The following is a 23,415-nucleotide window of genomic DNA, read 5'->3' as shown; positions in this document are numbered from 1 at the left end:
GCTCTGATGGTAGTCAGCCACATGGTCGCCCACAAGGCCGGCTAAGGTCAGGCTGACCATTGCCCCTTCCCCGACCCCCCCCCCCCCCCCCCCCCCTCCCCAACCAGTGGGTGCAGAGCTAATGAGACAGACATCTGCTAGCGGGGTTCAAACGCTGTACCTTTTGATGAAGCGGACCCAATGTCACCTTCATCATGAATAGAGACGTCATATATCTCTCCACTGTCTTTACTCGCCGGAGACGGTGGAAAAACCAAACCATGTCCGGGAAGAAAGGAAAATCAAGACAGAGGTCATGGGAAATGAAACTGGTGGACTCCATCGGCCTCCTGGGAGAAAGAGTTTGATTGTAGTTACTGCGCAAGCTTGTTGTATTGTAGTGTTTAGTAGCGCTTAATGGGTTTATTCGTCATTTTTTATGCCGTGCCCAAATGCTGTACCTTCATACTACTATATATTTATTTAAATTATTATATATTTAGCATTAAATGTGTTATAAATGTTGAATGGTAGTAGATATAGGTCAGCAGGCTACTATTAATCACAATAAATGACCCATATCGGTAAGATATTGGGTCTGGTCTCATACGTTGGCAGTGGGGGCGGGATAAACTGTTGTCTTTCAAGTTCCCTCTGCACGCAATAGGATAGCGCTACAACCAATCAGAGCAAGGAAGAAGGTGACGTAGTCAGAGCGACGGAAATTTCCATGGGGAAGTGTTGCGAATGGTGGATTGAGAGCCATGATTGAGAGAACGGAGACCAACGACGAAACTTTTACCGTATCCGGTCGGCAAAACTTCGAATACATCTTTCTTTTCCAGGAAAGACTTCAGTGCAGTTCTTTGTTCATTTCTCAAAGAAAATTATAACTTCAAGTCTTGAAGAGTCGCTGCCAAGCCGAGTCAAAAGACAGCTGTTCGCCAGCAGCAGCAGCCATTATTGTTTACCTTTAACACGGAACCGTCGCAGCTCTGTCGTCATTCGGCTCGATTCCGCCCCTCACTATCTGATTGGCCTTTCACATTTTCTGTTTCCAGCAGCGAAAAACGACGACAGAAGGCTAGACCTCCCTGGCTGCAAATTCAATTTGCTGCCGCTAGGGCCGTCTAGATTTCTAGGCTAGGACAAAGTAGTAACCGTCCTGGTTAATAGAAGTTCAGGAAACTTTGGAATCTGTGTTGGCGGTGAAAAGAGGTCACTGTGGGTATCTGTTGGTCCCTGTGGGTCTGTTGGTCGTTTTTGGTCACTCTTGGTCACTGTCATTGCTCTCAGATCCACTGTTCTTTTGAGTCTGTAATATTCAGGAAAGTTCACAAATTTGCACCAAAAACTTGCAATGTAATTGGCCGACCTTAATAAGACTTTGGTCACGCTCAAATCGTATGTATATGTTATATGACTGATATTATATTTTGCATGAATCAAATGGCATTCATAATAGAGTAAACAGTTTTCCTACATGTTCAAATATTTCTTCAATCTAATATATAATAATATATCATTTAACAATAATAATATAATATATTAATCAGAAACAGTAAAACGGCCCATCTTAAAACTGCGACTGCGCCAGGCTGGTAGTCGTGATTAAGTGAGCGGTTTGGCTGTCCTCTAGTCTACCCCGTGTGAGCGGCAAGGTGGATTTGGTGGTTTGGATCGAGGCGGCCACCATGTCCGGGATTATGTGTCAATTTACCACACAGCTGCATCTCCGGGCCCCACGGCAGCCCGTGGCGTCCACCTATTAGCAGCGCTGGCAATTAGGGCTCGGTAACGCGGCTTCCGGGCTTGACTAATACCTCCCGCTCGCTCCAACCTGTTTATTCTAGACGCTACAGCTGCTGCTGCTGCTGAGGTGTAATTGTATGATGTTGACCATGTGGAGGTTAAAGTGTAATCAAAGACTGGAAAGGGGATCTAAGGAACAGCACCACCACTGGTCAAATGAGGGTTACTGCAACTGGTGTTTTCTGATGAGGCTCTGTGGATGTTGTGGTTAGTCGCTTGTATCCATAGCTACTTATGGTGAATACAAATAGATGCCATTAAGGAGCCGGTAGGGCGAGGGTATGTTTCTGAAGGATCACCTACAGATGGGCTGCAGACTTTGGGGATCCAACCCGTACCTTTGGAATGGGTGGCAGACAACCAAACCACTAGACTATCATTAACTCAATCACCATCCTCGTGAAGCCACTCACAATTTAAATGTGGCAAATGGTCCTCATGTGAATCAGAGTGGATAATTGTTTGTATGTTCACATTGGCTACACATTAATAATCTGCTGTGTGATGATACGATCTCCACCATCGGCGTTTGAGAGAAAAGAAAAGAAAATGCCTACAGGCCTTTTGTTATGAAAGTATTTTATCTGATTGCTCGGCCAAACAAAGAAGAAAGTACCAGCAGCAGCCAAAGTGTGAACAAGCAATCTATTTTGTGAGTTGTGTGCGTGCGTGTGTGTGTGCGCGCGTGCGTGCGTGTGTGTGCGTGCCGTCTGTGTGTCCAAGTGTGCATGTGTGTGAGTGTGTGTGCAAAATTGAGTGTGTGCATGTGCGCGCGAAAGTGTGTGTTTGTGTGCGTGTGTATCTTTGCGTGTGCATGCCAGCGTGCGTGTCCATACTTGTGTGTGTTTAGTTCCACGAGCTCACCACTCTGTGTGTCGTCTTGCAGGTGGCCAAGGTCAGTTCCCCACCACTCAGAACGTGACGGTGGTGGAAGGGGGCACAGCCAACATGACCTGCAGGGTGGAATACAACGACAACACCTCCCTCCAGTGGTCAAACCCGGCTCAGCAGACGCTGTTCTTCGGGGACAAGAAAGGTGAGTCAACGCAGACATCGCATGTGTTGAGGAAGGATGGAGTGAGGGAGGGAAGAGGAGGGTGGGTGGGGATTGAAGAGAGAGGAAGGGAGGGATGGATGGAGGGAGGGCTGGACACATGGAGGGAGAAAGAGAGAGAGGGATGGACGGAGAGAGTGGAAGGAATGGATGAACCGTCATCCACTTCACGTTGAATGGATGGATGAACAAATGGCTTGGTGGATGGACGGACAGATGAAAGGAATACCATTAATAAAAACTGCGGCAATAGCCCCCAGATTGAATCAGCCATCTTGTAAATTCTCCTTCAAGTCTGTAAAACAGTGTGGCCTACCTGCCTGCCTGCTAGGCGCCGTCTGATTTTAATTGGATTGGATGCGAGACAAGAGGTTGAGATCGGCGACGCATTAGTCTTACTGTCACCAGCCCCGCGCCTAATAATGAAGGCCCGCCTCCGCCTTGCGGCCCTGCGCGGCAAAAAAGCTAACACGCTAACACGGCGGAACACAGAAACACGAGGAGAGAGTGCTGTAGAGGAGTCGGGGCTGTTGTAATCACGCGACACTGACGACGTTGTTTACAACACGGAGACGCCGGCGGACAGCAACGTGATTTGCTTAATTAGCATCCAACCCCCTCTCCCTGTCTTGTATATAGATGTGTTTGGATGCCGTACGACCTGCGGGGGTTGAGGGGGGTTGAAACCGCCGTTGACGCCACGACAACAGAGACTCGGAGGGAATAGCAATGTGCCCTCGGTGTCCAGATCTGATTTAATGGCGGCGAAGGGAAAGGAGGCAGGGGAATAGGGCGGGAACGGCGCGATGGCGCGGGACGGATGATGTCGTCGCTGCATTATTTTTAAGATTTTTTTTTAAGGTGTTTGCCCGAGGTGTTAGCGGTATCAATTACTCTGAGGGCTCTCACACGATATCAGTGGTTCGCTGAAGGCTGGCACATAATATCAGTGGTTACCTGAAGGCTCTTACACAACATCACTGGTTCGCAGATCGAAGGGAGCTTCAAGAATGGGCATGGAGTAACGGAGGAGAAAAGGGTGGTGGTGGTGGTGGGGGAAGGAGGCGAAGAGGAGGAGAAAAGGGGAGGAAGAGAGTGAGTAAAGGAGGAGAAGAGGGGTGAATGGCGGGTGGTGTTGACTAAAGGGGGAGGGCAGGAGAGGAGGAGGTGAAGGACTTGAAAGCGGCATGTCTCGGTGTCTCTGATTGGACTGGGAGGTTATATAATGAGTTATAAGGTGTTTCATTAGACCAAATGACTTTCTGCCCACACATGAAAGCCACCTTTAATGTATCAATCTGTGACACTTCACGCTGTAAATACGCATTCCACGAATTATCATCCAAATAGTTAAATTAAAGCTTTTTTTAGTGTCATTGGCCAAATACCAATTTTACTTTCCAGGTTGCAGGAGCTATTTTAGGGGGATGGTTGTGGATGTTTCAGAAGAAATTACAAGCAATGTAGTATAATTATTTAACTATATTATTTATTATTATTTAATTATATTATTTATATATTTGGGTTTCGTTTGTAGATCACTGACATACTTTCACACTAGTTTAAGGGACAGTATGGACCTTATTCAGCTAGTGGCAATTTTGTGTTGCGTCAGTTAAGTCTTTGGAAAGTGAGAGTCTTTGGTAACCATGCAAGCATTAGTTTTAGTGCTGCATTCCATTTCTTCAGCCAGATTACATTGAGGAAGCATTTGCAGTTGAGTTCTCATGGTTTCTCCAAAGATTCTAGAAGGTTTCCCCGGGCAAATATACAATATGGCCACTAGGTCAACAAGTCTTTGGGGGAATTATAGGTGTAAATGTACTTTAATATAATGAGTCCCTGAGGAAATATATTATATTACATTTCGCACATTGTAAAATACAATTAAATGAAAAGGAGCTTTATTTATCCCGAAGATTTGAATATTCTATATTAAGTGTGAATTTACTTGTTTATTTAATTTAACATTTAATGAAATATATAATTTCACATACTATCTCAAATTCAGTTTCTTTCTTTTCTTTTTTTTTGCTTCTGTTGAGATCAACACGGCCGCCGAACGTAATGCAGGCCACCGGACTGGTTTCACCAGTCTATAATGCTGTCCCTATTCTGCGTTGTATGGTATCCCTTGACAGGAGGTTTGTCCGGGATTTCATGGAGGAATTTTCCCACCAGAATTTTGAACGTGTATAGCTGTGTTGCTGAGGTCACGGAGTGGGGGAGAATGTTCCATAGTTTCCCAGCATGGACACAGCGGACAGAGGAGCATGCTTGTTGAAGGCGGGAATTTTGACCTTCTTTCCAAGCCGCATATTGTCGGTGAACTGCATCCCGACGTCATTGGGTGTGGTTTCGTTGAGGATCTTCCAGACATGAATGGTCATATATCTCTCTCTTCTGCGCTGCAGGAATAGAAGGTTCAACGCAGAGAGTCTCTCCCAGTTTGCTAAACATAAAAGTTTGTTATCCTGAGACCATACAAGCAGCTGAACTAGAAAGTGACGGTTGGTGTGGTTGTTCCCGTCCTCTCACGGAGGTTCCCCGTGGATCCCGCAGGACCCGCTGGGCTGTAGAACGCTGCTGAGGCCAGGGATAGAGCTCCTGGGTCGGTGGGAGGGAGTGGAACGGGGGAGAGGTGGTTAAAGGGAGAAGGGGAGATGAGAGAGAGAGAGAGAGGTGAGGGAAATAGAGATGAAGAGGGAGGGAGGGTGTGATAAAGAGAAAGGGGAGAAAGAGAAGGGAGTGAAAGAGTGAGGGGGAGAGAGGGAGAGGAGGAGTGACAGAGAGAGAAAGAGAGAGAGAGAGAGAGAGCGAGAGAGAGCGAGAGAGAGCGAGGGTATGCGAACGCTTGCTCTCCTCCGCCGGGTCGGCCATTTGTAATGCATGACAGGTTCCTTATCCCGGGCAGAGCACCCGGCCAAACGAATGTACTGCACTCTGTGGAGGTTGGCCAGGCTAAGTGTGAGAACTCCCTCTCCTCCCCCCTTCTCCCTTCCCCGAAACCGTCTCCCACGCCGATCGTGAAGCAGCACCATTGGCGCGGCACAATTCGATATGACCGAGGCCTACGGGACGAATGGAAGGCGCGACACAAGTGGGTTTCATGCGAAGAAAAAGGGCGGTCTGGCATGGAAAAGACAACGCTCCGCGGTGCCAAATCAGCAAGTAATTGCTTTGCGGAGGACCCTCCGAATGTCCCGGCTTCCTACTTTGCGGCGCCCTTGTGTGCCCGGCCAATCATATGCGTCCGTTCGGTCGTCGAGCAGGGTGTATCGGGGTGCCGGAACGCGAGGGCCCGGGTTGCCGGAGCGCGACCCCCCCCCCCAATTCCCCTTCCCGCATGATCAGCTGCTGTCATAAAAGACCCCCCCCCCCCCCCCCTTCATCCGTCAGGGCTCCGTCACCAGAGTGGAGACAGAGGCGCGGATCACAGAGCAACGGATTAGATTCAATTAGATTAACATCTTGCAAAGTATTTCCCTCTGTCACTGCAGCACGGCACTCTCCAGCGTAGGGGAGGGTTTCAGGGTGGCTAAAGCGTGCCGGAGAGTTTGTTTTTGATGTGTGTGTGATGTATTTGATATTTGTTTTTAATCGTCTTTTTCGCTGGCGCACATTTCGGCGCTCATTTCCCCCCCGGGATGTAATGTGCAGCATGGACACCTTTCATTGCGTGGCTTGCTTGAAAATATTTGCCGCACCTTTTGGGCCCTCACCAAGTTTGGTATTTATCAAAGGAATAAAGTTTGGCGAAAAAAGAATAGTCTGTGGAAAAAACACACCGACTTCTCCTCAAATATGACCAAAGAAAAACCGCATAAAAAGAAAAAATATGCTTTTGATGCGTTCAATAAAATGATAATCCTGTTTATCCATTCTGTGCTCAATATCAAAGCCCCAAGTGTTAAACTCACCTTATATCGATATTGACACACAAATCTGTTAACTTGAACTACACCTGACGTCTGGTACCTCTGGCGGTGATGAACCCCTTCCCTGTTCTCTGCGTCTCTCTATCCATTCTATGTGATGCCTACTGGGCTTGAGAAGCACAGAATCTGACCTCTGCTCAGCGTATAATTTGCTCCCTTTTTGTTCCTGTCCTGGTGAATAAGAATGAGAGGAGGTGCTGCAGAATGTCAATGGTTGCCCTGGAGAGAAGGGGATTTGGTTGCACTTTTCTGGAATGCTAAAGACTGTACAGAAACCGTGGTTCTACATTAGTGCTGCTGGTTTGACCGAGTCTGGGGCGAAGCTCAAACATTACGGGGCTCTTGTGTGATTATCTATTCAAAGGAGGGGAAAACCAAACAAAAGTATTGCTTCAGAGGAAAGAACATCTAATGCAGCCGGGAACCTTGTGGGGCATTCGTGTTCGACTCTCCTGAAAAGAAAAAAGTCTCCCTAACCTCAACCATAATCATGTTATTCAATATTAAATTATTTTTTTCGTTTGGATTTACAATTTCGGAATTTTTAAAGAAATAGTGTGATTATTTACTCAAGACGTTTTTTCTTTAATTATATATATATATATAAAAAAAAAACTATTCACATAGATGAACTAAGCCTCTCCGTTGCATCAGAAGGAGTTCACCACCAAAGGTTTAGCGGTTCAAGTCCCACCGGGGCTGCCCATGCTAACAATGTATGCGCTCAAGGTATCGTAAGACGCTTTTGAGAAAAAGTGTCAAGCACCGAACGGCGTGTATTATTTCCTTGCCGGTGTGGCTGTGTCTGCGCTACACAGCAGCATACAGGGGGAGGATCAGCGTTATGAAATGTAGGATGGCAGTTCAACAGCAGCGTCGACGACAAGCTGGTAAATTATATAAAGGACTGTGAAAGACGGTTAGGTCCACAAGGTAAGCAGTGTTTTTCAGCCAACAACAGAGCAATACTGAATAAGTAAAAATCCACTCAGCTTTGCAGGGCTAAAGCAAAAAACCACACCGGCTTTTACTTTTCTCCTCCTCCGTTCCCATTAGCTACTTTGCCAAAAACCTTCGAGAAGCCCCTTCTCCTTGCCCTGGGGTCCTGAAGATGATCCATATGTTGTTGAGCACCGCTGCACAATTCACCTCATATCATGCTAAACATGCCTGTCTCAGTGTCTGTATGTCTGTCTTTCTGTCTGTCTAACTGTCTGTTTGTCTCACTCTCCGGCTGTGTGTCTGTCCGTGGCTGTTGGTCTGTCTGCCTGTCTCACTATCTGCCTTTCTCACTCTCCGGCTGTGTGTCTGTCCGTGGCTGTTGGTCTGTCTGCCTGTCTCACTATCTGCCTTTCTCACTCTCCGGCTGGGTGTCTGTCCGTGGCTGTTGGTCTGTCTGCCTGTCTCACTATCTGCCTTTTCTCACGCTTCGGCTGGGTGTCTGTCTCACTGTGTCTGTCTGGTTGCCACTCTCCTCCTGCTCATCCATTAAAGATATGAGGGGGCTGTATGGCAGACACTGTAGGGGGGCGGGGGGCCGGCGACGCTGTGAGGCAGAGGGGCCGGCTGCCCAAGTCTCTGCTGCCACTAACCCCCCCCCCCCTCAACCCCACAAACACACACACACACACACACACACACACACACACACACACACACACACACACACACACACCCCACCGGCCAAGACCTGCAAGGGGAGAGGCGATGGATAGCGCCAAAGCTGGGCCAACAGATCACTCATCCATTACAACCAATTAGCTGAGACTTGTGAAGGGGACATGACTCCATGGTGGGCGCCCACTCTGAACAAATGGATGCTGACCATATGTCTTTGGTGGGAATGATTATGCCTTTAGTGCGTTGCCAGGCGCATGCGTCATGGCGACGAGGACAGGACAAAATGACATCGGAGACGTCACTCTGGTAACGATTCGCTTCCCGTCTGTCACTTCCGCGTGGCGACAGGGTGGGGGGACAGAGTGTGTGCATGTTCCCCTAGAGAGCTAATGGGATTCCCGCAGACGGGTCGGGACAGAGAAAAGATGCTTTGTGAGATATACTGCAAGAATGAATAATTCAGGTAATGGGGAGCTGAAGCGTAGCATGTCAAAGCAAGAGAATAACGAATAGTTCATCTGCCCTGCAACCAGGTTTTCATCTCCGAGCTGTCTGAGAGGTTCATCGCATAGGTGTGGCGATTTTTTTTCCCGTCACTGTCCCGTCTCCCTCATCTCCATCTCATCTCGCCAAATGTTTATGGTCCGTCGTTATCGGGGGATTTAATAGGGACATCCAGCCAGGAACGCGAAAGGTCACACGGGAAAATTTATCTTAATTGGCTTGTAGTAATCAAAATGCTGTTATGTGCTAAATGAATGCCTGGATGTGAGCATTAAAACATTAATTAGCTTTGGAGAGCCAAGGATAATTACAGAGGGTGTGATTACCGTGGTGGTGAGCACCGATAAAGCGACGTCGACACAACAAGGTGTGTGTGTGTGTGAGTGTTGTGTGTAAGCCAAGGTAAATGTCTGCTGCAAGTGATTGTGAAGGACATTTAGTGTGACTTGGTGTCACCACTCTTTGGAATCTCCACAGCTCTGTAATCCAACGGTGGCGAGAGACTATCAAACAAACTGCATATCCGAAACCCCTTTGCAAGTCAAAAATCACAAACGTATTAACGGAGAACACAAATCAAAAGTCAGAACACAAACGCAAATGCCAGAATCCAATTGCAAAAGCCACAACATAATGGAGTTGAGCTACTAATAATCGGATTTTGACAATGAAACGGACAGACTTAGGTTACATACTCTATCTACGATATGTTTATGTAAATAATCATACGGTATATAATGTGGATGGCCTAAGCCTTATTAACAAATCACACAAGAATATGACATTTTTGCCACACAAACACAAACCGCTTCAGAATGCAGGTTTAATCCACAAAACAGGACATTAGGCCTAATTTGAATTTGCAAAACATTTTGGGTATGCAGTTCAATGGACATGTCCCGGCTGCCGTAGTAGTATCCATCTCTTATGCTTCTATAAAGAGAAGAATTGTATGGTGGTTAACAATTATACCGTCTGCTTTCCGGTCTTCATATCGGAGAACTTCAACTGAGGACACATTAAGAAATTAAAGAGAATATCGATCTCTGTTTTAAACGCTCCATCTCTTTCACATAAAATCCAAAAGGATAAATACTGGATTTATCTTAAAACTGTACAAAAGGTCCATTTTACACATCCATTTTACTTTGATATCCTCTTTTACTTCAAAAGACTTCATATAACAGAATCGATAAGGCTGTCAAACTTTGCCTTCATCTGACGGCAAATGAGAGGCTTCTATTAAAACACGATTCTGCCATCTCCGAAAGTTTATTCTCTCTGCGAAGGTAAAAACCCGAGCGAGTGGCCTCAAGGGTTTTGTTTACTTCTTAGTAGCCTGGATCATCCCTGAATCCACTCTGAATCAACCCTGCCTCTGTATGAAAAGCAGCAGGCATTAGGCTCAGGGCCAGCGCGCCGATCTCTGTATTCCTCTCCGAAGGGACTAATGGAGGACGCCAGGCTCTGCGTCACCTCCTAGGTATTTTACTTAAAGGTGAATGTTTATCAATACGCCGGAGCTAGCTATCAGCGGTAATGCATGGTCGCACGGAGCAACAAGGTAAAAAACCATTTGCAGCTGTTGTGCTGGCTGATGTCGCCGTGTTTGTAGAAAGAGAACAAGACTTAGGCCCAATCCCATTTCTACCCCTTAACCCTTCCCCTTACCCCTTCCCCTTAGGGAGGGGTAAGGGGAAGGGGTAAGGGGTAGAAATGGGATTGGGCCTTAAAACTCCCCGCCATGTGGAATTTCCTCCTTCAAAGCAATGCGTCTCAGGTTAGCGCCGGGTGCCCTAATGAACGGTCAAATACTGCTGTGTTTAATTCACATTTTGATATTCGACTCAAACTCCCAGCGTCCGTTAATAATAACGATTTGAAGGGGGGTCTTAATGAGGCACCACTCCCCCCACTAGAACTGCCATTGTTGAAACCTCTCAGCCCACCTGCAGAAACCTCTACTCTGGTGGGGGGGAAGTGGACAGTGAGGAGGGGGAGGTGATGGAGGGAGAAGAAGCGGTGGGGGGTGGAGGAGAAGGATGGGAAGTAGGAGGGGGGAGAAGGCGGTGGTGGTGCTGGTGGTGGTGGTGGTGGTGGAGGACGCCGGGGCGTGGGTGGCGGAGGTGGGAGGAAAAGGGGGAGGGGGTGGTAGCGGTGGAAGAGGAGGTGGGGGAGGAGGAGGAGCAGTGGGTGTAGGGGGTGGGGGTGGGAGGAGGAGACCCCCCCTGCCTGTACCGCTGGTTCAGCAAAACGCTCAGCAGGAACAGCCCACAGCAAACATGTTTAATTGTGTAAGAGGAAACTCTGTGTGTGTGTGTGTGTGTGTGTGTGTGTGTGTGTGTGTGTGTGTGTGTGTGTGTGTGTGTGTGTGTGTGTGTGTGTGTGTGTGTGTGTGTGTGTGTGTGTGTGTGTGTGTGTGTGTGTGTGTGTGTGTGTGTGTGTGCGTGCGTGCGTATGCCCGTGTGTGTCTTCCAGCTAAAGCACCGCTACCGCTTCCATCATCACAAAAACCACTGATTGGCTCAAAGTAGCTCCAGCCCCTGTGAGGGACGCCAAGTGGGAAACCCTGTAGCTGCGGTCACAGCACATCAACACCGTCACAACAAGCAGCCATCGGCTTACCTCCAACACCAATTAACAGAGATCGCTTAGAAATTGTGTTTCCACACCTGGCTTGTTGCTCCTTTGCCAGAACTTATTCCTGATTACAAACTTTCCTTTGTCCTCTCTCTCTCTCTCTCTCTCTCTCTCTCTCTCTCTCTCTCTCTCTCTCTCTCTCTCTCTCTCTCTCTCTCTCTCTCTGTCTAACCCTCTCTCTCTCTCTCTCTCTCTCTCTCTCTCTCTCTCTCTCTCTCTCTCTCTCTTTCTCTCCCTCTCTCTCTCTCTCTCTCTCTCTCTCTCTCTCTCTCTCTCTCTCTCTCTCTCTCTCTCTCTCTCTCTCTTTCTCTCCCTCTCTCTCTCTCCCTCTCCCTCTCTCTCTCCCTCTCCCTCTCCCTCTCCCGCTCCCTCTCTCTCTCTCTCTCTCTCTCTCTTTCCCTCTCTCTCTCCCCCCTCTCCCTCCCTCTCTCTCTCTCTCTCTCTCTCTCTCTCTCTCCCTCTCTCTCTCTCTCTCTCTCTCTCCCTCTCCCTCTCTCTCTCTCTCTCTCTCTCTCTCTCTCTCTCTCTCTCTCTCTCTCTCTCTCTCTCTCTCTCTCTCTCTCTCTCTCTGTCTAACCCTCTTAACCTAACTAACGGCCTATCTTGTTTCCAGTCCGCATAGCAGCTAAGCCGTCCACTAGCATGCATGTAGCCCATAAGCAAATCTTTTCACAGCTTCTTCCTCTGAATATTATCCCATTGCAACAGCCTGGTTGCAACTAACACAATTGTATTTATGAAGCCAATTTTGTTCAGAAAAATGGAGTGCCCTAAAACAAATCCAGAAAACGGACTTAATAAAATGAAGTAAAATAAGATGATGACATTTACAGTATGAAACCATTCAATTGCAAAAGCAACTCATGAATAAAACAAATGAATAAAGCCAATAGGTAGATGAGGAAACTCTGAAAATAGAAAAATGTACCTCATGTAAAGAAGGCGAAAAGGCTTAGAATTGTAGTTTTTTGCGCGACCGATTTAGCAGCCCTGAGATACAGACGGTCCCTCCGACGGCCCCACAGTCAAAGAGCCAACGGCACCGAAACCAGCGTCATCGCCATCCCTTTTCATTCTACTGTTGGCCTTGGTTGAATAGTCATGATTTCCAAGCCCTCCTCTGAGTCGTGGGAGCACCCACAGAACCTCAGGCCGATGAATCAAGCCCCACCGGGAGGGGGGGGGGGGGGGGGGGGGGGACTGGCGGAGAGACCTCTCCCCGACCCCGACAGACAGCCATCCGGGCGTTGGCTCTGAGCGATTCCACACGGCCTCGCCTGGACCCCCATCAGGGGGGGGGGCGAGATGGACTGCGTGCAGGAGTGTCCGCGCTGCGTGGCTGCAGTTTGCTCAAGGTCAGGGTTTGGGGGGGGTTTGGAGGGGGGGGGGGGGGTTGTTGTTAGATTTACGACCTGGCCTTGTGAGCAGAACAAACGGGCACGGCGGTGCTGGTGGTGGTGGTGGTGGTGGTGGTGGTGGTGGTGGTGGTGGTGGTGGTGGTGGTGGTGGTGGTGGTGCTGCTGGCAGTTATCTGGGGAGAGTTTGTGTGAAATGAAGCCCTTCATCACATCGATTTGGGGAAATCACCTGGAAAAGAGCTGTGTCAGGTGGTGGCGGTTGGCTCTGATTGTGACAGATCTGCCCCGGGAACGGCCCGGGAACGCTGAACCGAAAGACGAATGGATACCAATTGTCTTCCCGCTTTCTTATTTTTTTTTTTTAAAAACCTTTACACATATTAGCCTTGCGGCCTGGCGTCGCCCGGGGGGATTTATAGTCCTAGGGCTGACGGCCGTCCAATAAAACAGCGGTTCCTTTCCCCCCCTGTGTCCGTCAGTGCGGTGTAAGTACAATCTCTCTGTCTCTGTCGTCTCCCGGACTCAAATGAAACGCTTAGGATTCAGCGTTCGCAGCCCGTGGTTGGGGGGAAATTGTCCCGGCTGAATATCTTGATGTTGATGCTTTTGAAATTTGTTTTGTGATATTCACAGGGCCAAACACCGCCGTGTTTGGAAAAATGAATGAAACGATGTCTTAAATGAACATAGTGGTCGTATCAGCGGTCGCATCTCCGTCTCTGATGTGTCGTCTCTCGAGGGACGATGAAACCTCATCCCCCCCCATCTGGTTCCTCCTCCTCCTCCGTCACTCGTCTGAGGAGATAACAGCGACATCCTTGTCCTGGAGACCACTTTGATCCACTGAAGGACCTGGTATACTTAAAGCCAAAATCGTAAAACGCTGTGTTCACACACACAACATCAGAGTCGTGGCTCACGGCTTCAATGTCTCTGGAGTTGCTGTAACGGGGTTCTGATTCGCTTAGCTACCTCCTCCTCTTAACACCCCTCCTCCCCTTCTCGTCCACCTCCCCTGCAACTCCACATCCTCCCCTCCACCCCCCCCCCGTGAGCCTCCTTCCATCCACAACCACCTCCACCACCAGGTCCTTCCCCCTCTCCCTCCACCCCCCGTCCATCCCCTCCTCCCTCTCCCTACCTTCCTCTGCCTCCACCCCCTCCTGCCTCCCCCCCACCACCACCTCGACCTGCACCTCCTCCACTTCCCACCCGTGGGCATGTTGTTCTGCTCGAGCCTGCGTCTGATGAATCTCAGCTACAAAGACGAACGTCTCGGAAGGAAGGGTGGAGGCAGGCGCGGGAGGGACCATCAGGGATTAGAGGGCGTGGTTCTCCTTTTCCCAGGATGCATCTCGTTACAGTAGAACTGTCAAATGTTTGTTTAGAGTCTCGCTGTGTAAGGCAGGCGCCCCGACGGCTCGGTTTATAAATGTTTAATTTGAGCTTTGAACACGTGTTTATATGAACTCTGTGGGTTGCCGTTGGTAAATAAAGAAGCCGCCACGGTAAATGCAATCTGTATTTTAGAAGACTAACCAAACACTAACCAAACAAATATTTTTTGCAAGTATTTGTGTGGGTGTGTGTGTGTGTGTGTGTGTGTCGTGTGTCGTGTGTGTGTGTGTGTGTGTGTGTGTGTGTGTGTGTGTGTGTGTGTGTGTGTGTGTGTGTGTGTGTGTGTGTGTGTGTGTGTGTGTGTGTGCATGTGTGTGTGCATGGATGCGGATGTGAGCACGTGTGTTGATCAAATGATAGGGTCTGATTGGACCCGAGGAACGTTATTGTTAGCATCGCCTGCCGTCTTTGTGAATCTAATAACCATTTCAGCCCCCCTGACTAATTTAATTGTATTTCACATGTCCTGTGCGCGTGTTTATCGCTAAACTCCGAAGCGAGGTTGAGCCAGTGGTTAGTAATATTCACAGAGACGACTTCTTGGGCATCGTCGTCTGATGGAGGAGACACTTTAGTCACAATGGCGGGTGTTGATTAAATACTAATCACAAAGCATCTTTGTCAGACCCGGCTCTTGTAATAGGATCCAAGAAGAGTTGGAATGAGTTGGGCCAGGGAGAGAGGGGTTCCCAATCCCCAGGGGATTAGGGATTAACAATGTGTAATTTATTCAATGAAGACCACTTTTCTCCCCCTTCCTCTCCTCTTGTCCATTCTCCTCTCTCTCCTCCTCTCTCATCTCCCCTCCACCCTCTCCCTTACCTCTCACCTTAACCTCTTCCCTCTCTTTCCTCCCCCCGCTTCTATCTGCCCTCTCTCCCTATCTCCTCTTTTTGGCAAGACACAGGACTCTGAATGGATCCCCTCCTCCTCCCTCTCTCCGCCTCTCTCTCCTGTCTCCCTCCTATTTCGCTCCTCCCTCTCCTCTTCCCTTTCTCTTCCTCACACCCTGTGGGAAGACTCTGTGAGTCTTGTAGCAGGGTTGTGGCAGGGTTTTAGAAGCGGACCACTGATTCAAGATGCCCCATAGTTGTGTCCAAAAAAAACGATAGCAAACTCTCCACATTTCTTAAGAAATCACAGAATGGTCTTGTTCCCAATCGAGTGTGTGTGTGTGTGTGCGTGCGTGCGTGTTCGTGCGTGTTCGTGCATGTTCGTGCTTGGGTATGTGGGGTGAGTTGATGGAAATAATAATGTCAGCTTGTATGATGAAGATTACGATGATATTGACGATGATGAAGATGCATTCATTTAAGGAACAATAATAGTTTAATTAATTTGCATTGCAGTGTTTTTTGGTAGTTGGTTCAGATTCAATGTATTAATCTCATCTGGGGACTTTGCCTATTGCAGCATTCAAACTCAACTAGTAGCATGAGTAGCCTGCATGTTGACTAGACGTGCATTTCTAGCAATTTACCATAGGTAGCATGGCTATATTTGTAGCATAGTTGGCGTAGGTAGCATGGCTAGCATAGCATTGCTATATGCTTAGAATGGCTAAAAAGTACCATGGCTAGCATAATCATTTTGACTTGTGCGCAACATGGCAAGCATGGAGCCTAAATGCTCCAATGTAATTACTGTAAATCTCTTGACTGGTGTAATGCCTCATTGCAACAATGTAACTCATTGCTTATTTGTTTAGTCTTTATTAATGCTGTTATTGTCTTTACTGTGAACTTTTTTTAATTTCTGTTTGGGTTTGTGTCGACAGCAACTATAATTGCTGCCTCATAATGACAGTAACCATGGTTTTATATTCTGACTGGAACTTTCCGCACTCTGAGGGAGGGGGGGGGGTAACGGTTGGTGATGGCGGTTCACATTAAACAATACATTAGACACCATCGTCAGGGATTAACTGGCTTTTGTCTTGCTTCCTTCCAGAATCCTTTATTGTGCTTGCGTGTGTTGCTGTTGTTGTTAGGCTAATGTGAATAACAGTGGCGGCAGCAGCTCTAGTAAAAGGGTATTTACAGCATAAACACTGAGTCAGTGATGATTAGAGATGGGAATATGTGTGAAATGACTGAGACTAAATGCTGATGACAAGTTCTCCTGCCTCAGTGATATGCAATGCCCTGACCAACCGTGTGTGTGTGTGTGTGTGTGTGTGTGTGTGTGTGTGTGTGTGTGTGTGTGTGTGTGTGTGTGTGTGTGTGTGTGTGTGTGTGTGTGTGTGTGTGTGTGTGCGCGTGCGTGTGTGCGCGTGCGTGTGTGTGCGTGTGTGTGTGTGTGTGCGTGTGTGTGTGTGCGCATGTGTGTGTCTTCATGTGTGTGTGTGTGTGTGTGTGTGTGTCTGCGTGTGAGCCTGCGTCCTCATCTGTGCGGGTCTAAACCTGCCGCACCGTGTCTTTCTACATGTGCGCTCCTTCATTTGTGTGTGTCTCCCTCCGTGCGTGTGCGCGTGTGTCCTCCTTCGCACGCAGCTCTCCGTGACAACCGCATCGAGCTGGTGCGGGCCTCCTGGCAGGAGCTGACCATCAGCGTCAACGACGCGACGCTGGGGGACGAGGGCCTCTACACCTGCTCCCTCTTCACCATGCCCATCAAGATCACCAGGGCCTACCTCACCGTGCTGGGTGAGTAGTCCCGCCCCCCTGGGCCGCGAGCTGGGCCCTCCCAACAGGCGTACACGGCCGGGAGAGTTGTAGGAAGAAACCGGGACAAAAGGGGGAAAAGAGATGTTTTACTTTTATTCAGCGCCTCAAAGGCGTTTTTCGTTATCGTTTTTATTAATATGTTGTTGGCCGCTTTCCAGTGCTTGTTGTTTCATTTTGCGGTATTGTATTTTTTGTTCAGCTATTTTATGTTTTTGGTTGCTGTTCATTATGGTGTTGTGAGGGTTATTGCTTGAACACCATTTAAATCGGCCCACATTATATTAATTTGATCATTATTTTAATCCCCCCCCCCCCCCCCCCCCCCTAAGAACTATCATAAAAACACTTAACCTTATAATTTAACATACGGGGGGGCAGAGTGGTAGCCTGGTCCTACCAGACTCACTTACTTAATTTCATTTGTATAGAGTCTGGAACTACTCAATTGACAAACGTTAACTCACTTGAAGGCGGGTGTCTGTTGAAGTTTAAAACTATTAGCTCTGCCCAGTGCCCCTCTGGATCTGCCATAACCAATCGCTAACGTTTGGCCAGGGATCACGCAGCGCAGGCTGTAAACAAACCAAACACCGTGCGTGAAGATGTCCGTCAACGAGAGCTAACTTTAATGTCATTGATCTCAGCCACTCCCTCTGTTCGCTGATTTGACGCACAAAATTAGACGGCGCAATTCAAATTGAGCGGAAGTACTACTACTAGCTGAGTGGTGTACTTTAATCAGGCAATGCGCTGTGTAGGAAATTATACACGTGTCTCTCTACACTGTCCTGTCGAGAAAGGCACCAAAACAAGTGATTGCAAAACACATGTTCTTCCTATCACCTGTAGTCATCTATTCTATCATGGCTCACCGCGTCAATAACGGTGAACTACACAGAAAGTGGTGTACGCAGTGACCTGTGTGTTCAGATGAATCAGGGATATCTGATCTGTCAGCTGTGGCTCTCCGCCAGGTGGACTTATCTCCGAGGGTAAGGCGCCACGGTTTTATATCATCTACTGACGTGCTCGTTGACCCTTATTGGAGCAGACAGCCGGAGTAGCACCTGAAGGTCACCACATTTGGTTCAACAGATGCGGCCTCTCTCCTCGAGGGCTCTATGGCTGCTCTCTGTTGTGCAGTTAATCTTCTACCGCCATTAGCTATGAAACCTGGTCTGACCGAGCAGCCAATCAACCAATCAGAGGTGGCTGGAAAAGTGTAAACTGACGTAGTTCCGTAACACAGGAAGTGATTCCATTTTAGGAATATCCAAGGTTGCATCATGATGTCTGCGACAACACTGCAAGTAAAAGTCTTAGACTTTTAAACAAAAGTATAAGGTAGTTGTGATGGTCGCATTTTACAGACATGCACATCAGAAATACACAAGTGTTTCTGGGTATATGATGATACTTAGTGTAAGTGCTTATTATCTGTAATTTCAATGTATGAACAAGACGTTATGGATTTGACGGACAGAAAAGCATTGGGTTTGTTGCTTGCACCCTTCTGCATTGTTGAACTCGCCGTCAAACATGAAAGGAGAAGACTTACTTTCTTCATTTTCATTTAGCAGACGCTGTAAGCCAAAGCGATTTACAAGTGATGCGTGAACAATCAAAGCATGTGATCAATATTGAAGTAGCTATAAAAAATATGCCAAGTTCTGCACGACCTAGTTTCTAAACCAACAGAAGCAGCTAAACTAAAAACTATAAAGGTACTTCTTGAGATATTGACAGATTGCCCTGGGTTCCTCTGGTACACTTTTCAAAAGACCAGAGACACCTTCTGGCAGATTGTTCCGGAAGACAAGAGACACTTAACACTGCCTCCCTGCAGATACTCCTACTCGTAATAATAAATAATAATTCATTGATTTTATATTGCGTTTTACAAAGTGTGTGGGGGGAAATCACAGCTCATCCGCTAACAGTGCGTAGCACCCACCTGGGTGATACATGTTAACCACACGCTGGTTATTAGCGACACTGGAGCGGCGAGCTGGGAAACTATTCAATCAAGAGACCAGGTGGTGTGGAGCCAGGACACCGAGGTTAGCACCCCTACTTGTACAACTATGGGCACTATCGTGACCTGAGAGAGTCAGGACCTCAGTTTAACATCTCATCCGTTCCCCGTACCTGCATCTTAGAGTGCAGGTACGGGGGAACGGATTTTAAACATCCTTTTTGTTTATACGTTTATTTAACAGGGGCTATGCTCAACACATTAGCTGAACCAAAGTTAGAGAGAAGTCTAATTTGAATGGTCCCTGGGCAGGAATCAACACAATTAGCAACTAGAACAGAACATCGCAATGTACGACAAAACAACACATATAGTACACATACAGTAGCTGCTATCATGGCTGTAACACGGGGAATTGGTTAGCCTAGCGATTGTTGCACGTGCACTTGCTTCTCTGAACATCCTTTCTGTTCCGACAGCGATATATATCGATGCGCTTCTTGTGACAAATGTACTTATTGCAAGTCGCTTTGGATAAAAGCGTCTGCTAAATGACCTAAATGTAAATGTAAATGTAAGACAGCCTCATATGCGTAACATGCTCCCCAGGTTGGAAACCCGAGTTTTAGATCAGTGATCTCATCTCGTGGTTTTGTCTCGAGCCATGTTTTAAGGCGTTTTAACAAACGCCGACGCCTGTGCGTTCGGTGTACCCCAGGTGTCCCCGAGCGGCCGGAGATCATCGGCTTCACCAAACCGGCCGTGGAGAGGGACATGGTGACCCTCACCTGCGCGTCAGCCGGGAGCAAGCCCGCCGCAACCATCCGCTGGTTCCGTAACGACAAGGAGGTCCAAGGTAGGGCGACACGCCATCCCCGAGTCCCCTACCTGTGAGCTGTATGTATCCTCTGCGGCCATAGGCAGCAGTCACCTGTGACCTGTAAGCTCCAACTTCCTGTTGTCGTTATATTATTTATTGTGATTTACTTTATGCGATGAAGATTGACGTTTTCCACACTATTCATGAAGTATGGTGAAGTCAAATTTTTACAAACATCAAACAAATGTATTTGAATCATTATGATTATTATTAGCATATCTAAATCTCTGATGTGCTTGCTTTTTTTTTTTTACTCCTAATCTTACTTCAACCACCACAATATTTTACGTCTACTGTAGGCTGATCGTGTTTCCTTGTCAATCCCTTACTGGACAGACAGTATAACTACCCCAAGAATATCATCGACATTACAGCGTCTGTTTGTGTGGTTGAAGACTAAGCTGACTAAACCTTAATGTTCCTCTTCCGCTGTCTGGCTTAGGCAATAGAGACAGAAAACACATATCAATACATTTCAATACTGCTGGCAAAGACAAGCCATATGACTTATTCACCTATATGGGCCATATTTTTGGTGCTAAAAGTTAGCTGGGTGTGTGAACTGAATGTAAGATGGCCCCTAGGTGAATAAAGCCCTAAGAGAAGCTTCTGGTGGAAGTAAAATGGATGCCCGGCCTACGCAGGCGGTTTAACACCCTGTCTGAGAGTCTCTGAGAAGCAATCCGCAGGCGGTGGAGCTGCTAATGTTCTGCGGTATATCTGTCAGCGAAGCTATGCTAGGCTCTCTCTCTCGCTAGCAAATAACACCTGTTTATTTGTCTTCTTACCGGCTTTTAGCTCGAGAGCACAGCCTCTGAAGTGTTTTTATAGTCGTCGGGTGAAAAGTCTTGTTTTTTTTCCCCTCCTGTGATTTGATAGTACTGGTTTAAGCCATGTGTAGCTCTTTAATGCAAGCGGGGTGGCAGTGGGAAAGCTGTGCACGGCAGTCGGTCTTTATTGAAGATTTGCGTGCAAGAGAGAAGCTCTTTCTTGGCGGGTTTGTGGCGTACCCCACATGGCAATATGATTGATGGGGGAGGGCTGGGAAATGAAGTTTTCTTGTTGAAATGGCTTGCACGTATATTTCTGAAAGGCCAGTGGAGGCTTGGCACATCGCATCGACAACAGACTGTCTGCCTCCAAAACGCATGAACATTTTGATTTGTTTGGAGTTTTTTGTCCCTCTCCTGAGATTGATTTTAAAATAACATATTTCACTCCAAACCTACATGAGATAGGTTCCAATACAACATGTTTTTGCATCAGAGCAAAATCATAAAAGTCTCCATTCCTCACCTTTGGGCTTCACAGAATTCATCATGCATTAATTCTGCTATGATGTTATGTTAAAGAAAAGAGAATGGAAGGTACATGTACCTAGTTTGAAATGTGTACATTTCCCATACCCACAGGAAAGCTATAGTCTTACCTGTAATTCAAAACATTACCCAATGGACCACATATACACGTCTATACATTCATTTAACATAAACATACAATATTCATCTCAGAATCAGGACCCAATGGAGTTGCCTTGTCAGGACCTGTCATTTACATACAGATGCGGATGTTTTTATTATCCTCCCCTTTTGGGCTTGGGTTGTTATTATTATTACAAACCCTTGGCTCGTCAAAGGCAAGAACCGGTAGTAAACACAGAAGGACCGGAGGCTCTGCACATTAAAAGGGATATTTCCCCATCAACATGTGTCAAAGAGGGGGAAATGTCAATCTGTGTGCCGGAGCTTCTGAAGACGCTGCATAAAAGGCGCTCAATAAAAGGCGCTCCGACGGTGCCGCGGTGCCGGAGCGAGTCGCGGTAGTCGCGGGAGCCTCAGTTGCGGTCTGCGTCATGCTGCGACTGGGGCCTCGCTGTCGGGCCGTGTCGTCCGTCACTCAAACCCTTCCCCTCGGGGGGGGGGGGGGGGGGGGGGGGGGGTGCACGGCTGGAGGACGTCAGCAGGTGCAACAGCAAAAAAAAAAACATGTCTTGTTTATTTCACGCTCCAGAGGTTTGTTTTCCCGCCGTTTGTGCGAGTGACAACGAACATCGCGGGATTTATAAGGGGCAACCCTCGTTCATTGGCAAATAATTTGTTTTGCGGCTTACGGAGGCGAACAAATTAGTTGTTGTTGAGTGACAGCCGTGCGTCTGAGAGCATTACAGTGAAGATAATAATCTGCAGTACCGCTGGTGCAACCGTTGCATCAGCAAAGAGAACACATTATGTTCCTTTTGAATGTTTAAACACACGCAGACATAGCCTGACACAACCCTACCTAGAGAGATCCTGAAGTTCCTGTAGGCCCTACAAGCACCATTAGACATTACATGTTTTTATTGGGTTGTTACTGCGAAAAAATGGGATACAAACCAGCCTAATTAAGTGACATGGTGATGAAACTCCTAGTCAACTGCAGTCTGTGAAGAAAAACTGAGAAAGACTGAAAAAAAAAAACAGGAAAGGGAAGCTGATATTCCCAGCTTCATAGTCAAATCCCCAGCCAGGCCCTTTCTTATGAAAATCTTCCGGATCTCAGTGACTTTGATCTCAGGCTGCTCTCAGTTAAAAGCACAGTGAAATGGTTGACTTAATGACGGCACAGAATCGTTTGTTTGTTCTTTGTATTAAATCTTATTATGCAGATGTATGCATGTCCAAACATGTGCATAATCAGGCAATAAATAGAGACACATTTTTTTCCTTGTGGGTCTGAATGCTGACTGTGAAAAGTGTGTGAGTGTGTGTGTGAAAAGTGTGTGAGTGTGTGTGTTTCAGTATGGGACTGTGGATGTATGCGAGTGTGTGCTGACTGTGAAAAGTGTGTGTGAATGCGGGTGGTGTGTTACCTACGTGTGGGGGGGGGGGGGGGGGGTGTGTGTGGGTGTGTGTGTGTGTGCGTGTGTGCCTGCGTGCATGAGAGTGTGTGCGTGCGTGAGAGAGTGTGTGTGTGAGAGACTGTTGTGCAGGGCTTTTATTAGAAGCTGACTTGTCTGGGAAGGGCAGCAGCTTGTGAAGGGTTCTTAATGATACTTGTGCACTGCTCAGTACCCACAACCAGCTGTGGCAGGAAGTATGCTACAGCCCGGCCTCTTCCACCCGCTGTACTGTTGGCCTGGAGGAATACTCCAGAATCCTTTTCACGTGGACAACAGCCTCGGTCAAAATAAGAAACTTCAATAATTTCCAGTTTTGGAGTTGGCATATGCAGACGACGATTTGAAGTCGGTGATATGATGCCAAGCGTTCCAAAGTGAGACTGTAGTGGGCTTGACTGGAGACGTTGTTTTGTGCTGGTGTTTGAAAGGCAGTCCTACAGGAGTCTCTCGCCCTGTCAACCAAATCAAGGCGTTAAACATTTGCCTTCTTTGTGTCCAAAGGCCGAAAAGTTTGACTTCAATTTCAATTAATTTCCAAGGCCAAATTTTCCACTCTCACTGGTAGAAAGAAACAGAAGTCAAAATGTACTCCATAGTGAAATAATATCTCATATATTGTGCTAAACTGTATCATTATATAAGGCTTTTATACACAGTTTCTTTCTTTGAGGACTCGTAGGAACAGCTGCCGTCCAAATAAGCCAGTTTTC

General features: G+C 47.4%; 1 protein-coding gene across 1 annotated transcript in view; it reads left to right on the top strand.

Moving 5' to 3' along the window:
- Window positions 1-20,642, top strand: part of LOC130405283 (cell adhesion molecule 2-like) — a 122,374-nt gene extending 101,732 nt beyond the window's left edge. The window contains exons 2-5 of the mRNA XM_056610317.1: window positions 2,678-2,827; window positions 16,796-16,948; window positions 19,663-19,800; window positions 20,623-20,642. Coding sequence (XP_056466292.1) covers window positions 2,678-2,827; window positions 16,796-16,948; window positions 19,663-19,800; window positions 20,623-20,642 — 461 coding nt within the window. The remainder of the gene's footprint in view (window positions 1-2,677; window positions 2,828-16,795; window positions 16,949-19,662; window positions 19,801-20,622) is intronic.
- Window positions 20,643-23,415: the final 2,773 nt, after the last annotated feature.

Source organism: Gadus chalcogrammus, chromosome 16 (genome assembly GCF_026213295.1).
Source record: "Gadus chalcogrammus isolate NIFS_2021 chromosome 16, NIFS_Gcha_1.0, whole genome shotgun sequence".
Lineage (NCBI taxonomy): Eukaryota > Metazoa > Chordata > Actinopteri > Gadiformes > Gadidae > Gadus > Gadus chalcogrammus.
The sequence above is the reverse complement of the archived record's forward strand: the minus strand, read 5'-3'. Positions and strand labels throughout refer to the sequence as shown.